The following is a 16,413-nucleotide window of genomic DNA, read 5'->3' on the forward strand; positions in this document are numbered from 1 at the left end:
TGATAACATTAGGTTTTATGGCAAACTGTATACTAAAGAATTACGACATAGAGAGTTGATAAAAGCGCTCGATTTACTATCCTTTTTATTTACAAATGATCATAAGATCGATTGGGTCTCTTTATGCTACAGGTCACTTGGATTGAAAATGTACAAAGAGGATTAATATCTTTCAACACCTTAGTAGAATAGCACATTAGCAAAGTTATTTATTCGTGATGGAGCAAATAAATACCTGAAATTTGTTCACATTCAGATTAACTTATATCTGTCAAATTCTACAGATATATTCAAGCAGTTAATCAAATTGAAAAACTTCATAAGGGCCATATACACATTCTTGATTGCTCTGCCACTGCCAAATCAAGGATCTATTACACATGTAATGATCTTGAAATATTAAAAGATTATCATCACTTCCACATGTGTAACATGAGCCCAGTTTGAAGTTGGACCCTCGAATGGTTCTTCAACTTATCAAGAGAAACCCAAATTTTCATGTATCTAATGACCTCTGTAAACTTTGATCTTGATAGCAACAAAATAATCAGATCACAGTCACTCCTATACAGGAACATGTTCTTAGACCAAATTTGATCTGTAAAACAGCACTTTAGATATTGTAAGAATGAAGACAAACCCCCTTCCCCCCAAAAAAGGAAGAAAATGCCAAAAAATGCATCCAACAACCACCCAGACAGATAGGATTTTCAGCAATAAGAAAGTACACAAGATGACCTTACCTTTTGTTTCGCGGCATGTTCAGCTACCATGTCACTGAAGTCTTCCTTCTCAAGTTGGCTCTGTTGTTCTCTGACTTGCTCCTCGTACCTGATGCGGGATTAAAGACAATATCATAGTATTTATTCAGAAAAAATGTGAACTTGGAGATATTAACACTGTTACAATTCGACGCTTCCACAAGGAAACCTTTGTATCCCCACCTAGGTTAAATCTCTTTTGTGATTTCAGGCCTGGCATCCTCAGTGTAGAGAAACATTGGTTTTATTCAGAATAGATGTAATTACAAAATAATTAAAGATATAGGCCCGTATTCTGAAGTCAGGTTTAACGTAGACCATGGTCTAACTCTGTGCTAAAATTATGGGAAGCCAGAAGTGTCAACATTTTTATTAAGTTGTATGTTTCTTATGTTTACTGTGCTCTTTCCCGATTCATCGATGGTGAAGACAATAATCTATTTATACTTCCTAGACAATTATGAATGATTTGAGAGCAAAATGAGCTGATATGTGATATCTCTACCGTTTGTGATTTATGTAACAATTGGCTATCCATACTTCAACCACAATTTGAAACCTAAGTTTAAGTTTAAACCCGACATCAGAATACGGGCCAGAGTAATCAAAATGACTGAACGACACAAAGAGATTTTTATTCCCTATAAAAGTAATCTAAAATGATTTTGAACTGAATAAGAGATGTTACTCACTTGGCTGTCATAGCTTCTGTGTCCATGTCCAACTCGCTTGGATCCAAGGCAATAGCTACTCCTTCACTGGCTGTTCCTGTTGGTTTCTTCACACCAGCCTATAAATAAGATACATACACACCATTAACACACTATGTTACATAATCAAGCTTGAAGAGTTTTATCGAGTTACATCTGAGAAATATCCATTAAGGATTCAGTGATTATTATGCTAAAGCCAAATAGTAAAAAGCACCAACATTTTTTTTTCTTAATGAGAAATGCCAGTAGTTGCAGTGTTCACTGATTTCATGAGAAAGTCTGTAAAACCAGGCTTAATTGTCAGTATATCATCGAGGATCTAGATCTGGTACAGTTACATAAACTGAACTTAGTGAAATCTTGAAATCTACGCTGAAAAATGTTCACACTGAAGATCACCAACACAGATAAGCGCACGTGGGACAGTGTATTATTATTGCTTTGAATGTCGGCCCGACGCTTGACCCGAATCCTGTGCTTATTTGCTAATTTCTCAGTAATTACACAATTTCTTCCAGAATCCTTTGGCACATATCTTTTATTTACACAAACAGACACTTTGGTGGTGATTTCATTGGATTCTGTACAAACTTATTTTGAGATCGTTACCACAACTGGCATTTACCTTTAATCAAGAAATATGTTGATAAGCAAAAAATTGAAACAAAAATCAACAAAAAAATAAATATATAATTAATAAATAAAAGGTCTTCAGTATTTCAAGTGTCTTTTAAGATTGAATTTCTGATGAATTCATATGAAAACCTATAAAATTATGCCAAATTGTATCAAATTATACCTAGCATAATGCTAGAGGCCAAGAGAGGTAAAAGCAGACTAAAATCATAATTATGCTAACAACTATGGTAAAATACATAGAATAAGGAAATAACAATAGAAAGACATCAAGACATAAAAAAATATATATTATACAGTCCAACATGTGTTTCTGGCCACCTGTCTATAATGGCCACTAAAACTGATCCCCATGAAGATAGAGTGTGAGTAGAAGAACCTGTCTACAGCAGCCACCTGTCTATAATGGCCACTAAAACTGATTCCCATGAAGATAGAGTGTGAGTAGAAGAACCTGTCTATAGCAGCCACCTGTCTATAATGGCCACTAAAACCGATTCCCATGAAGATAGTGTGAGTAGAAGAACCTGTCTATAGCAGCCACCTGTCTATAATGGCCACTAAAACCATTTCCCATGAAGATAGTGTGAGTAGAAGAACCTGTCTATAGCAGCCACCTGTCTATAATGGCCACTAAAACCGATTCCCATGAAGATAGTGTGAGTAGAAGAACCTGTCTATAGCAGCCACCTGTCTATAAGGTTTCTCTGTATTGAAGTTGGTAGGTGTGTGAGAACTGACACATAATATTTAATAATAATGATGATAATAATAACAATAATAATAATAAAATTTATATAGCACAGCCACTATATAGATATACTCTACTGCGCTTTGGCTACTCCCATTGCTTATACTACTTAATAAAAATGATGATCTACTTAAACGCTTCCCTATACAGATGTGTCTTCAATAATATTTTGAAAGCAGGTACAGATTGGGCCATTCTAATTCTAAGGGGAAGTTGGTTCCACAGTTTCGGAGCTGCGTAGCTAAATGCACAGTCTCCAAGAGTTGCTTTGGTTTCAGAGTGGAGTATTTTCCACAGGAACTTTGCTACAAATAGAACCCACCATGAACCCGCATTGCAAGTGAGTAAGTTACTTACTGGAGGAAGGTCATACACGTGAGTAGAGCCAACCATGGCAGCTCCAACGTTGGTCTTCTTCTCTTGGATAACGGTGTACAACTGAGGAGTCTCGGCGCCCTGCTCCATGGCGTCTTCTATCTTCTTCTTACGTAGCTCTATCATGTCTGGTGTCTCCATACCAGTAGGGATAGAGGTCAGGCCGCTCGGTGTGATCAAACCACTAGAAGAAAAGGTAATAGAATGAATACTAGTTACATTTAAGTTATGCTTACTAGTATTTTAGCATTCTTTAAATCTTGCACTAGACACATATTCATATCCCTGTTTATTTCAATAATTGATCTGCATTATCTTTTCGCAAATATATATATACTTTTTCATGAAGCTAATTCATTATCATCACACTGAAATACGCCAGTGACATTATTGAAGCCTAAAACATTGATTTTGATAAAACTAGTGAAAAAAAATTATGTTTGTGAAGTTTACCTTGAAATTCAATAATATTGAGTACTTTTGTTCTACCTTACTCAACCAAAATCATGCATAACTTCAGAAACATGTACTCTGGCATCGCAAATATACCCCCCCCCCCCAACTCGGTTAAGTTTTGTAGAAATCAAAATATGATTCCTGATTAAAAATTAATATATTTTATATACCCATCGGCAGGAGTAATAAGACCAGTTTCATCTATCTCTCCAGGCTCTCTCTCTTCTTCACTCTCCTCCTCTGATGATGACTCTTCAGATTCACTCTCCAACTCTCCCCATCTCGTTCTGTCCATCTCTTCTTCTTCCTCAGCCTAAACAAAACAACAAGACAGGAAAAGGGTTAAGAACGTATTCCACATATACTAATATGACATAAATCCCTCAAATTCTCAATGAAAACCTGTATTAAAAGCTTAACCCTTAATAGACTGGGCTATTTCGACGCCTAAGAAGACGGGGGGGGGGGGCTGAATCAGCCCCCCCTAATGATCTCGGCCATCAATCGCGGGATCACAGCGAAAAATGGCACGCGCGCTACCCATGGCATAATCTAATACATGTAGTTGCAGCAAACAATGATTTCATAAGAGAGTCACTAAAATTAAGGTTAACTGTCCCTAACTCATCATGTATCCAATTCTGGTTCCATGAAATCATGATATATAAGCTGAAAATGATCACATCAAAGATTACCAACACTGATAGGCAAATGTGGGACATTGAGTATTTATTGCTAGAAGAAAAAAAAAGACTTAACACCCGGCTGGAATTCCATGCTTATTTTGTCCATTACTTTGCAAATACACATTTTCTGACAAAATAATTTTGACACGTAATTCTTTATTCATACATACAAATACTCAGGTGCTCATTCAATGGATTCTAATCAAAATACTTTTTTAGATCGTTACTACAGCTGGCATTAATATCTAAGAATTGAGTGCTATCTACCTGCAAACCTCTTGTCATGATGCTAAATTGGCAACAAATTCAATTACAATCTCAATATCAATAATCAAGAATACTTTAAGAAAATCTGAGGTCAAGAATACATTCACAAAACTTACAGGACACATAATAACATTAAATTCTCTATAAACTGGGTAATTATTTAAGTCTATATTAGCAACAAAGTTACCATAGTTCATGTACCTGCCAACTATTTGGCATGATCCCAAATCGACAGCAAATTCATTTACAATCACTTTGTCAGTTATCAAGAATTTCAATTTGAGAAGACAAAGTAACATAACATAACAAATCATTCAATTCTCTGTAAACTAAATATTACAAATAAATAACTACATTGTAATGAAATGGGTTAGACCTAGTAGACCACAATTATCTAACTTATCTTGATGTTTACTAAAAGAAATCAAACTTCTGGGATATGAAATTAAGTTACCTTGAGGTCAGCTGCATCTGTGCCAAAGACATTTCCATAGAGAGGTTTACCACTCTGATCAACAGGGGGTTTCCCCCAACCTCCAGCATGATAACCAAATGAACAACTCTGCACAAATACAAAAATTTCAGCATTCAAATGAAAACACATGAACAAATTACTATAAAATTGGTAAGTATGAGGTTTCCACAAAGTACAAATTGTTCAGACTTATTCTATTTACTTTCATCAATCCAATAAAACATAAATAAATGAAAGTCTGCATGAAATTCACCACTAAAAGATAAGGTCTGGTTTTTACAGATACCTCATAACGAATTCAAATAAAACTTTGTAGAATAAAGAAAAAAAAAGCCATGAAATGGCAGTATTGAATACCAAATTATAGTATAAAAAGGGAAATAAACGAAGAACAAAGGACATTATTTATTGGCATTTTTATAACCAATTACGATTAAGATCATATTGTAGAGCATTTTTCATGCATTTTCAGCTGTAAAAATACTCCCCAAGTTTTCATTACAAAACATCCAGTTTTTTTTAAGGAAAACATTAAATTAATAGTAATTAAATAATAATATAAAACAACCTCTATAAAGAAGATTTTCAATAAAAACTTTGCAAAATATACTCTGTTTTTAGTAATAATTGTATTAAATATTTCATATCTTTCTATGTTGTTTCTTAACTTTCATCAATGACCTTTGTCAGCTTACTGATGACACTTTAACTACTTACCTCAGGGATAGGGGCATTGAGTCCCTGAATCTTTAGATGAGGATATGAGGGCGGGGGTCCATACCGTTGCATGGCAATCAACCAGGGTGGGGGGTACTTGTCAGCATTCTAAAGGGATTCAAAAAATGTCTATCAATATCGAATGACTGCTAATTTATTCAAGTTATTTGGATACAAGGAAGATGATTTTTATACATATTTCTGGAGAATAATTTTTTGAATTGTGATTTATTTCATAATCTTTTCAATACTTTTTTTCTTTTAGATTTTAATCAAATAATAAGACATCAGCTCATTTTTGTATCATGCCTACTGCAATTTCATGTAACATTTCTGATGAAATTTTCATTTGATCACTCAACTACATTAGATTCTTTGGGTGGTATATAGAGACACACATTTATGAGCCTGCAATGAAATCAAATGTTACCATATAATCAATACAATATCGACTGAATCTTTATGATAATAACAATAACTGAGATTTTAAGTGGCTAATTCCATGCTGACTAAACTGGTCAAGGAAACCTTTTACAAATAAATTCCATTATTTTCCATAATTCCAATATGTATAAAATAATAAGAGAACGAGAAGAGTCATCAGTAGAGAAACAAAACAACAGCAAATTATTATAGTGATTCATATAAGAGCATTTTCATTGAGCACAGTTTTGAACGTCTTCATTTTGATTGTGAAATACCCATCTTTTCATGTATGATTGAGTGCATAAGATAAAATCGTAACTGTGTCGTTGCCATAGTAACTTACAGCCCCCGTTGGCATGCCAAGAGCTGTCCTCAGCTCCTCACTAAGCTCGCCCGGTTTCTTCTCTTTTAGTTTGGTTTCAAATTCTTTCCCTTCATAGTACAGGTCACCGTGAATGGTCAGCTTGGGCTTTGTCTGCCATCTGAAAAAAAAAAAAATCAAAATGCTAGTAAAATCATATTTAAAAGGTTACACTGTCTTATTAATAATAATAATAATAACGGTATATTTACCCAGGGTAGCCACTTCAGTTCCGAAAACTGTTCTCCCAGCTGGCCCTGCTATCATTATTACCCGGCTTAGCTAGGCTACCTATTCAGGTGCACACAGCTTTTTGAGGAATTACTTCCTGCCGGTACCCATTTACCTCACCTGGGTTGAGTGCAGCACACTGTGGATGAATTCCTTGCTGAAGGAAATTACGCCATGACTGGGATTTGAACCCACGACCCTCTGTTTCAAAGTCTGGAGACCATTCCACTGGGTCATGACGCTCCAATCTTTGTGATAGTGAAGTTGCCACGTGCACATTGAAAATGAAAGGCTTCCAAGACATTAATCACAAGATAAGATTAAATGCACTACAGTTGGGAAACGATCACATGAGAGGGGCTCTGGGCAAATTTGCCACTGAAATCAGGGGTGTGAGTGGTCACAAATAAAAAGATCTGAAAAAAGCTGAAGAGTGTTGAAGAAGTCTGAAATAGAAAGAGCTCCCATACTTTTGATACAGAGGAAGGCCAAAAATAAGCTGAAAATAAAAAAAAACCAATCTGAAATCAGATAAAAATCTGAACTCTCACACCCCTGTGAAATGCCCTAAAAAGCCCTCGAAAACTAAGAGCCCCTAAACTTCCCACAGGGTTCAATGCAAACTTTCATACAATTTAGCAAATTCCAAGTTGTTACACATGGCGCTTCCAAATTACAAGTTGGTCTCTAAAGTTGTAATGAAAAGGAATACGACGTGTCGTATCCTTCATTTCATCCAAATATACACTCAATCGAATATAGAAGATGCATTACCTGAAGAAGGCATCGTGGAGTTTCTGGTAATCAATGTCAATCTTGCCCATCTTAGGGCGAACTTTCTGTCGCATCTTTGTCTTCATCGTTTGTTGTTCTTCCTAACATGGAAGAAACGAGAAAGAAAATAGCAAGGGTGACTTAGAATCTTGCTCAAAAACACATCAAGTGATCTGATTGGAAGACAGTACGCGTCCTGTATGGATGATCTGATACTGCATGCAACTGAAATTTAAGTGCGACTCTAAATCACACTTAAATCTTTGTTAAAAACCCCTCTGGTGCTTTCTTTTTCCATATCATTTTTGCTACAATTGCTATAATATTTTGATCATCAGTTTTCTCTTATTTGGACAATCATGTGACATGACATATTCCCCATCTCTCCATCTTTCTCTCCCCTCACAAACCAAAAATATTCTTTATGGATGGTAAGAAATAATCATAAATTAATTGAGCAAGTTTGCCTACTTGTCAGGAGTAAGGGGCAAAGGACTGTGATTAGATACAAGAGGGGGGGGGGGAACAAGATGTTATACACTTCCACTAGTAACGGTAATTGATTATCTACTATATCTTCCCAACTGACCTTAGAATACTGTGGTTCAAGATGATCTTTTTATCTCAATTGAAAATTTGAGTCAAGCATTACATGAAGCACTTGCCTTTTCCCTTTGATTTCAAATTTTCTGAATCGATTTCAAATGTTTCGACTTTATTTTCTTTCAGTTTATCTTGAAATTGTACCTCAAATCATGGGCGGAAATCCCAGGGGGATGGGGGGGGGGGGGGACGCATCCCCCTACCAAAAATAATAGGGGGAACACAATATCAAATGTCCCCCTACTATTTTGGGTGTTTTATGATGGAGAGAAAAAAATATCATTCACAATCGAAATAATATATGTATTTTGGACTAAATGACCTTACATTTTGGGTGAAAACCTTTTTTTTTTTTTTCCTTTGCTTGTCAAATTTTCCAGCCCCTGGTCCCCCCTACCTTTGGGGACAGATTTCCACCCATGCCTCAACTCTAAAATTAATGTTCTATGTAAGACTAGTGGAGTGTTGCAAGAATTTTGCAATCAATTGCAAGTCAATTTTGGGTCCCAAAATCAATCAGAAGTCTTGAAATTAATCGCAAATTTGCACTCACTTGCTGTACTGCTTTTTGAAACAAGAACTTCAAACTGAATAACTGTAGTTAAAATTGATCTATCAGTTGTAAATTTGCAATAGAAATTTACAATTGATTACATACATTTTCTTACAGTACACTGTAAGTTATTATCATGATCATTGTGGAAGAAGCAAATGGAGGAGAGGGTTGGGTTGAGGGAGGAGGATGCACCAAATAGAGTATATATGGAGGGAGGGGTGAATGCGACCAACCCTGCAGTTGAGGACTTCTCCAGATTTAAAACTGGGATGACTAAATGACCGACTTTATTATTAGAATTCTCCTATTAGGCAACCACATGATTCAATGGGTTCACTATTTCTACATCTTTTTCTCCCCTCACAAACCAAAAATATTTTTTGTGGACGGTGACAGAGGGTTTCAAATTCATTCAAGAGTCAGGAGCGTAGAACTGTGGTAATCCTTTATAAAATCACTTCTAAATTTGATAGTTTGTAAATTTGCAATTGACTGCAAATATTTTCTTACAACACTCCATAAGTTATTATCATTATTATCAGGAGCGGATCCAGGATTTTCCAAAAAAGGGGGGGGGGGGCAAATTTTTAGGAGGAAAGTTTTGACAAGCCCCCCCCCCCCAAAAAAAAAAGGTTTTCAACCACAAATAATTACGAGTATTTCGTACCTACAAACATTTGACAAGCAAAAAAAAAAAAAAAAAAAAAAAAGGCCTTCAATTTTCAAAAGAGGGGGCGTTTTAATGGCATTTTTACATTACAAATTTTTAATTTTACTTCTCAAAAGGGGTCCCCCTGATTATCATCATTATGTTACGAAGCATACCTTTTCCTGAAGGGCCTGTCTCATTTCCATGATGCCTGTCCTTTGGATGAACTCTGGCAGTTCAAAGGGTGGTTTGATGATCCCTCTCTTACCCTGTAAATACTTGCGCTTGAAACACCAATGCCTTGGTACGCCTACTGTATTCCTATATGCCTGAAAGAGTTCAAGGTGAAGAAAAAAATGTAGTTACAGCAAACAGTTATTTCAGGAGGAAGTTTTTAAAATCAAGGTTATTTGTCACCGTATTATCATGCATCCTACATCCGGTACATTAATGTAAACTTAAGATTGTGAAATCATAAAATCTTAGTTGAAAACCAAAATTCTTAAGATTACTTACACAGAAAAATGTATGTGGGACAGCACATCAATATTGCTTGGAAAAGAACCCGATGAAATGCTGCGCTTATTTTGCAAAGTTCTCAGCAATTACACATTTTTCTTCTAGAGCCATTTGGCACATACACTACTCAAAAAAAGTTAAGGACCACTTTTTAATGTGTGTATACAATTTTCAAACCGGGTGTTGTATTTCTAGAAATACCCGAATATGGCTGTCTTGAATCTCCTCAAACACCCTGTAACAATTTCACACATGGGTGGTTTCAGTTGTTGCATGATGTCTCTCGCATTATTGCATATCCTGAAAAGTGGGCCCATTGTGAAGTGGTACAAATGTGGATTCAAATGCATTTTCTGTCTTTAGTCTCTACAATCAACAAATTGCTGACAACAGCAATGCCAAGATACAGCTGTCCAGGATGCCATCAAACACAATAAAATCAATTTCACACATGCAGTTCTTTCATGTCTCTTGCATCATTGCAATGTGCCCGTACAAAAGTGGCTTCCAAAGCATTTTCTGTCTTTAGTCTCTACAATCAACAACTTGCTGACAATAGCAATGCCAAGATACAGCTGTCCAGAATGCCATCAAACACAATGACATCAATTTCACACATGCAGTTCTTTCATGATGTCTCTGGCATCATTGCAGTGGGCCATAAGACAAGTGTCTTCCAAAGCATTTTCCGTCTTTAGTCTGTACAATCAACAACTTGCCTACAACAGCAATGCCAAGACACCACCTAAGTGAAACAGATGTAGCCAGAGCCCTAGGGATGCTGGAAGCTGGCCTCAGTCAGCGAAGAGTAGCCAGAATGATGGGCGTGTCACACAGTGTCATTAGCAGAGCAAATCAAAGACACCGAGAGACAGGGCTATACTCCAAGAGACCCCGCAGTGGCCGACCAGTTTCGACAACCCCTAGAGATGATCGCTACTTGACGAATCTCAGCCTCCGCAACCGCTTTCACAGTGCACGCCGCCTCAACAATGACTTCGCTGCAGCAACTGGAGTGATTGTTTCCACTCAAACAATCCGTAACCGACCTCACAGAGCCAATATGCATGCCAGACGGCCAGCTCAGTGTGTCCCACTCACCCCTGCTCACAGAAGAATTCGTCTCAACTGGGCCCGGGAGCATGTCAGATGGACCAGACAGCAATGGCGTAGAGTTCTGTTCACAGATGAGAGCAGATTTTCCCTTGACCACAATGATGGACGTTCGAGAGCCTGGAGGCGACCAGGAGAGAGATTTGCAGACCCCTGTATTGCAGAACATGACTGTTATGGGGGAGGCAGCGTCATGGTGTGGGGAGGCATCACCTACGCCAACCGTACTCGTCTCTACGTGGTCCCAGGGGGAGCAATGACAGGAGTGAGGTACAGGGATGAGGTCCTTGAACCTATAGTGGTGCCATTTGCAGAAAATGTGGGACAAAACATCATTTTCATGGATGACAATGCCCGTGCCCACCGAGCTAGGGTGGTGACCGAGTTCCTTGAGGGCCAGGGGATTGAGCGTATGGAGTGGCCAGCGAGGTCCCCGGACTTAAACCCGATAGAGCACGTCTGGGACATGATGGGGAGGAGTCTCGAGCAGCTCGAAGCCCATCCACTTGGACTGCAGCAGCTGGGTGTGGCTCTGGAGGCTGCATGGGATGCACTGGACGTCAGAGACATCAATCGCCTCATCAGCTCCATGAGAGAGCGCTGTGAAGCCGTTATTGCTGCAGGAGGTGGTCACACTCGTTACTGAACTGCCTGAAAGACACTCAGACATTCGTTTTTACCACTTCATGTCGGTAGCTGATACCCCTCGGGGCCCACTTTTCAGGATGTGCAGTGATGCGAGAGACATTGTGCAACAACTGAAACCACCCATGCGTGAAATTGATTACAGCGTGTTTAAGGACATTTAGGACAGTTGTACTGAGGTATTTCCAGAAATAAAACACCTTGTATAAAATCTTTATGTACGTTTTAAAAAGTGGTCCTTAACTTTTTTTGAGTAGTGTATAATTACAAACACTTGGGTGGTAATTTTTTTGGATTCTGATCACACCCGTATTGAGATCGTTACCACAATTGGAATTTGTCTTCAACACCATCCAAATACAAATGTCTATGTTTTGAGAAATGAGTGTTTATTCACATAACTTAGGATAAGCATCAAAATCTCACGTCTGAACCCTGCCGAGCTTTGTTGTATTGACTAATCAGATCCAGACTGAACAAGCCTTTAACGTGGCTGATACATTACATACCTTGAGGTAGACAAGAAGTTTAGGATCCCTAGCGGTGACATCGTGCATCTCAACGACATCCGGTCTGGTAACCAGTTGCTTCAGCTCAGCGACACTCAGACGGTTCAGCTTACGCAACTTCTTCTTGGAAATCTTGGGCTTTCCATCATCTTCTTCCTCCTACCATTTCAAATAATTTCACATCAAGATAGCGATTTAAAAGAAGCGAACTGTATTCTGCTGTGATTGAAATATTATATTAACTATACCATGTGGATTATGTAGTATCATTATTGTGTATTGAAGCTTATTGATATGATTTAATTTTTGCACAATCTAATTTGTGTCTTTCCATTCTGAATGATTTTATTGTTTTTTTTTCAACATCTTACAGCTAATTTGCAATTTTGTGTTAAAATGGCACTGGCACCGGAATGTTCGGCTTGGGGAAGGGGTGGGGAGGGGCGGGGGTTCGATTACAATATGTTATAGCAAGGCTCCACATTAACTTTTTTTGGTGGTGGCCCGTTCGGGCCACCAAAATCTTTGAATAATTTTTTTGGGTGGCCCGATATTAAAGTTTGGTGGCCCGAAAAATATAAAGAAAAACATTAAAAATGAATAAATGGGTATAAATGGTTTAACCACTGTAAAAAAAAATGAAAGAAAATAATATAACAGCAAAAAAAAGTGTGAGAAAATTCCTTCCCTAACTTTAAATTTGCCAAAATGTTGGAAAAATTCACATTTCATATTAATGAAATGCCTTCCCAAAGTATTTACTTTCTCAAGAGTTGTTTAAGAAATGATTTATAAACAAGAAAGAAAGTAACTGTCTGTTTATTTTTGGCTAGAAAAGACCGGAAAAGACACAGCTTCGAAAGAAACCAAGTAAAAACATACATACAAATGCACATGTGGGACTGTGATGTACTCACCTATGTGTTTTTATGTATATCATTTTCATTTGGAAATCGGTCTTTTTGAGTCAAAAGAGAGGTCATGATTCCTCTTTTTAATGCTTGCAAATAATCAGGATACACCAGATTTTAGCAAAAAGGTCTGTAGAAGGGCATTTCATTGGTGTAAAATGTGACTTTGACTTGGATTTTCATAGTTCTGTGGAAGATTTCTTAGCATGCAGCAACATTTCGTATCGCAGCTCCCTGAGTCTGAGTAGGCTGCTAACGCACAGCTGCTTCAAGCATGCAAAGCTCACGCCAGCCGGCTGGATAAAAGCTACTTAATGCTATAGCGGTAGGCCAACTTTGTGTGTGTGTTTGTGTGTAGATCAACAAATTGGGCGCATGAGGAACTGGCTTGCAATTTGAATTGTAGAAAGTTGATAAATGCGTGCAAAATGGGGAGAAAAATTGCGCTATTCTGAAAATTATTGGTTGCCCGATTCGGGCCACCAAAACTTAATATTTTTTCATTAATGGTTGCCCGAGGTGAATTTCTGGTGGCCCCGGGCCACCGCTAATGTCGAGCCTTGGTTATAGGCAAATGGGTTAATTGCCACTTGGTCTGTGTTCTGTTTGATCTCACTATGCCAGACCTGCCAACCTCTGGGAATGAAAAACTGTATTCTGTGATTAAAAAAATGTACTTTTCTGGTGAATTTCTGGTGGCCCCGGGCCACCGCTAATGTCGAGCCTTGGTTATAGGCAAATGGGTTAATTGCCACTTGGTCTGTGTTCTGTTTGATCTCACTATGCCAGACCTGCCAACCTCTGGGAATGAAAAACTGTATTCTGTGATTAAAAAAATGTACTTTTCCCCCAAAAAGTGTATTTCATAATAAAATGCTTGGCGCACTCGCTCATTGCGGCACTCAAGCTGCATGCAAACTAAAATGTGCACTGCTCTTGCAGATGAAAAAAAAACATTAAAACATGTGTATATCTTCACCCTGGTTTTAACAAAATGATTGAAAAAAAAAAAAAAAAAGTTACCTAAAATTACACTGATCTAATAACCATATTTGTGTACGTTTTATGAAATAGAGACATGTAGAGATGATTTTTCTCAATAAATTACGAAAAAAAAAATGTATATTTTAAAGAAAAACGTACTGCCGTATTTTGGTTGCAAAAATGTATTAAATACGCCTAAAACGTACTGGTTGGCAGGTCTGTTATGCCCCATCTAATCCTAGTTTGTTTACAATCACTTTGTCATTTAGCCCATGCACCCATTTTGTCTTAATTCCCAGTAAGGCTACACTGAATTTGAATAATATCCACTGTTTATGAACCAAATTTTCATTTCACACAAAGAAAAAAATAATTAGTGGACGAAGTGGATATTGGACTAACTGGGCATTAGACCAAATGAGAATTAGACTAAGTAGGTTAAGATCAAGTGCGGTGAAGACAAGATGGCATTTAGACCAAATAGGTTTAGCCCATGTCATATTAGACTACCCGAGGAGTAGACCAACTGCTTGTAGACCAAATGAATATAAAGCAGCGAAGCGAGAAGCAGACTCACCATGTCACTATCATCATCGGAATCCTCATCAGAATCTTTATCCTTCTCTTTCTGCTTCTCAGGTTTAGGTGTCTCCTTTTCTGGCTCCTTCACTTCCGGCTTCATCGGTTCAGAGAGCTAATAATAATAATAAATCATAAGAAATATATATTTTCATCTCCAACACTTCAACAAAGCTAAGGTCCTGTCGTTGCAGTCAAACAATTGTTTCATATAAAGAAAGTATGTAAAATCAAGTTCAATTAATTTAAACCCCTTAGGAACATCAAAATAGCATCCAATGGAATGAAAGGAAATGTACCTACCTGGAATGCTTGGAATATCCGTTGGAACTGTCTGAATGCTGGATCAACTACTTCAATCTTCTCCGGGACATATTCCACTTCCACCTTTTCTTCCTTCTTCTTGCCTTTCTTCTCTTCGTCCTCCTTCTTTAGTCTATTCTCCGCTACAGCTTCTTCCTTCTCTGCCCGCTTTGCCGCTTTCCTCTTTTTCTTCTTCAGCTTCCTCCGTCTATTCTTTGACTGAAAAAAAAATCATACATTGCGATAAATGATTAACAGATAATAAATACATTAACCTAAAACTTAGTAATTTAATCCAGTCTGATCTAAAAGACTGCTTTTCCCTTGCATTAATAACCAAGGATACTTAAAGGACAAGTCCACCCCAACAAAAATTGATTTGATTACAAAGAGAAAAATCAAACAAAGCATAACACTGAATATTTCATCAAAATCGGATGTAAAATAAGAAAGTTATGACATTTAAAGTTTCGCTTAATTTCACAAAACAGTTATATCCACATCCTGGTTGGTATGCAAATGAGGAGACTGATGACGTCATCCACTCACTATTTCTTTTGTATTTTATAATATGAAATATTCTAATTTTCTCCTCATTGTCAAGTAAGACAGTGATTAATTCCTCCCTGAACATGTGATCTTAGCATTGCTTAATACTATATGATTCAGTCAAGTCGGTCCCTATAGTCATATCTGTAAAAAATGAAATATTGTATAATTCAAACAATAAAAAACAAAAGAAATAGTGAGTGATGGATATCATCGACTGACTCATTTGCATGTCACTGAGTTGTGCATATCCCTGTTTTGTGAAAAATAAGCGAAACTTAAAAATGCCATAACTTTCTTATTTTCCGATTTTGATGAAATTTTCAGTGTTATGCTAGTTTGATTTTTCTCTAATTATTCAAATCAACATCTTGCTGGGGTGGACTTGACCTTTAACAAATAACTCCAACACCATCATTTTCCAAATTTAATCCTTTCAGAAGGGATTAAATTTCATATTCATTAAAGAAAGGTGTGGAATGGAATAGAAATATCACTTCTAGCGATAATTAATTACCGGGGGGGGGGGGGGGGGGGTTACCCAGATGAAGACAAGTAATTAAAAACTAGTATTGTTGTCTAGGCAATGATATAAAAAGTGGATTTTACCATTTTCTGATTATTGGACTGGATCTTTTTTTTCTGCTTTTCCTCCTGTTCCTCCTCTTCTTCTTCCTCTTCATTATCAGCGTCATCATCAGATACCTCGTCTTCTGCTGGTGGGAGGAACTCGTCTTTAACAGCTATGACACAAACAAAAATCATAAGTTTGCAAAGTAGTTATCTTTTACATCATATGCATAGAAATAATGATAATCGCAATTGCTGATATGGCACCAAAAGGCCACTGCACACCTTATGATT

At 37.3% G+C, this 16,413-nt stretch overlaps 1 protein-coding gene across 1 annotated transcript in view; it reads right to left on the bottom strand.

Moving 5' to 3' along the window:
* Positions 1–16,413, bottom strand: part of LOC129264390 (splicing factor 3B subunit 2-like) — a 29,681-nt gene that overhangs the window by 2,100 nt on the left and 11,168 nt on the right. Inside the window, exons 7-19 of the mRNA XM_054902262.2 lie at positions 16,159–16,292; positions 15,001–15,219; positions 14,696–14,812; positions 12,224–12,382; positions 9,614–9,766; positions 7,630–7,730; positions 6,607–6,745; positions 5,838–5,945; positions 5,100–5,207; positions 3,863–4,005; positions 3,219–3,420; positions 1,454–1,551; positions 744–831 (exon numbers count right to left, since the gene is read on the bottom strand). Of these exons, the coding sequence (XP_054758237.2) occupies positions 744–831; positions 1,454–1,551; positions 3,219–3,420; positions 3,863–4,005; positions 5,100–5,207; positions 5,838–5,945; positions 6,607–6,745; positions 7,630–7,730; positions 9,614–9,766; positions 12,224–12,382; positions 14,696–14,812; positions 15,001–15,219; positions 16,159–16,292 (1,769 nt within the window). The remainder of the gene's footprint in view (positions 1–743; positions 832–1,453; positions 1,552–3,218; positions 3,421–3,862; positions 4,006–5,099; positions 5,208–5,837; positions 5,946–6,606; positions 6,746–7,629; positions 7,731–9,613; positions 9,767–12,223; positions 12,383–14,695; positions 14,813–15,000; positions 15,220–16,158; positions 16,293–16,413) is intronic.

Source organism: Lytechinus pictus, chromosome 7, assembly GCF_037042905.1.
Source record: "Lytechinus pictus isolate F3 Inbred chromosome 7, Lp3.0, whole genome shotgun sequence".
In the NCBI taxonomy this organism is placed as follows: domain Eukaryota; kingdom Metazoa; phylum Echinodermata; class Echinoidea; order Temnopleuroida; family Toxopneustidae; genus Lytechinus; species Lytechinus pictus.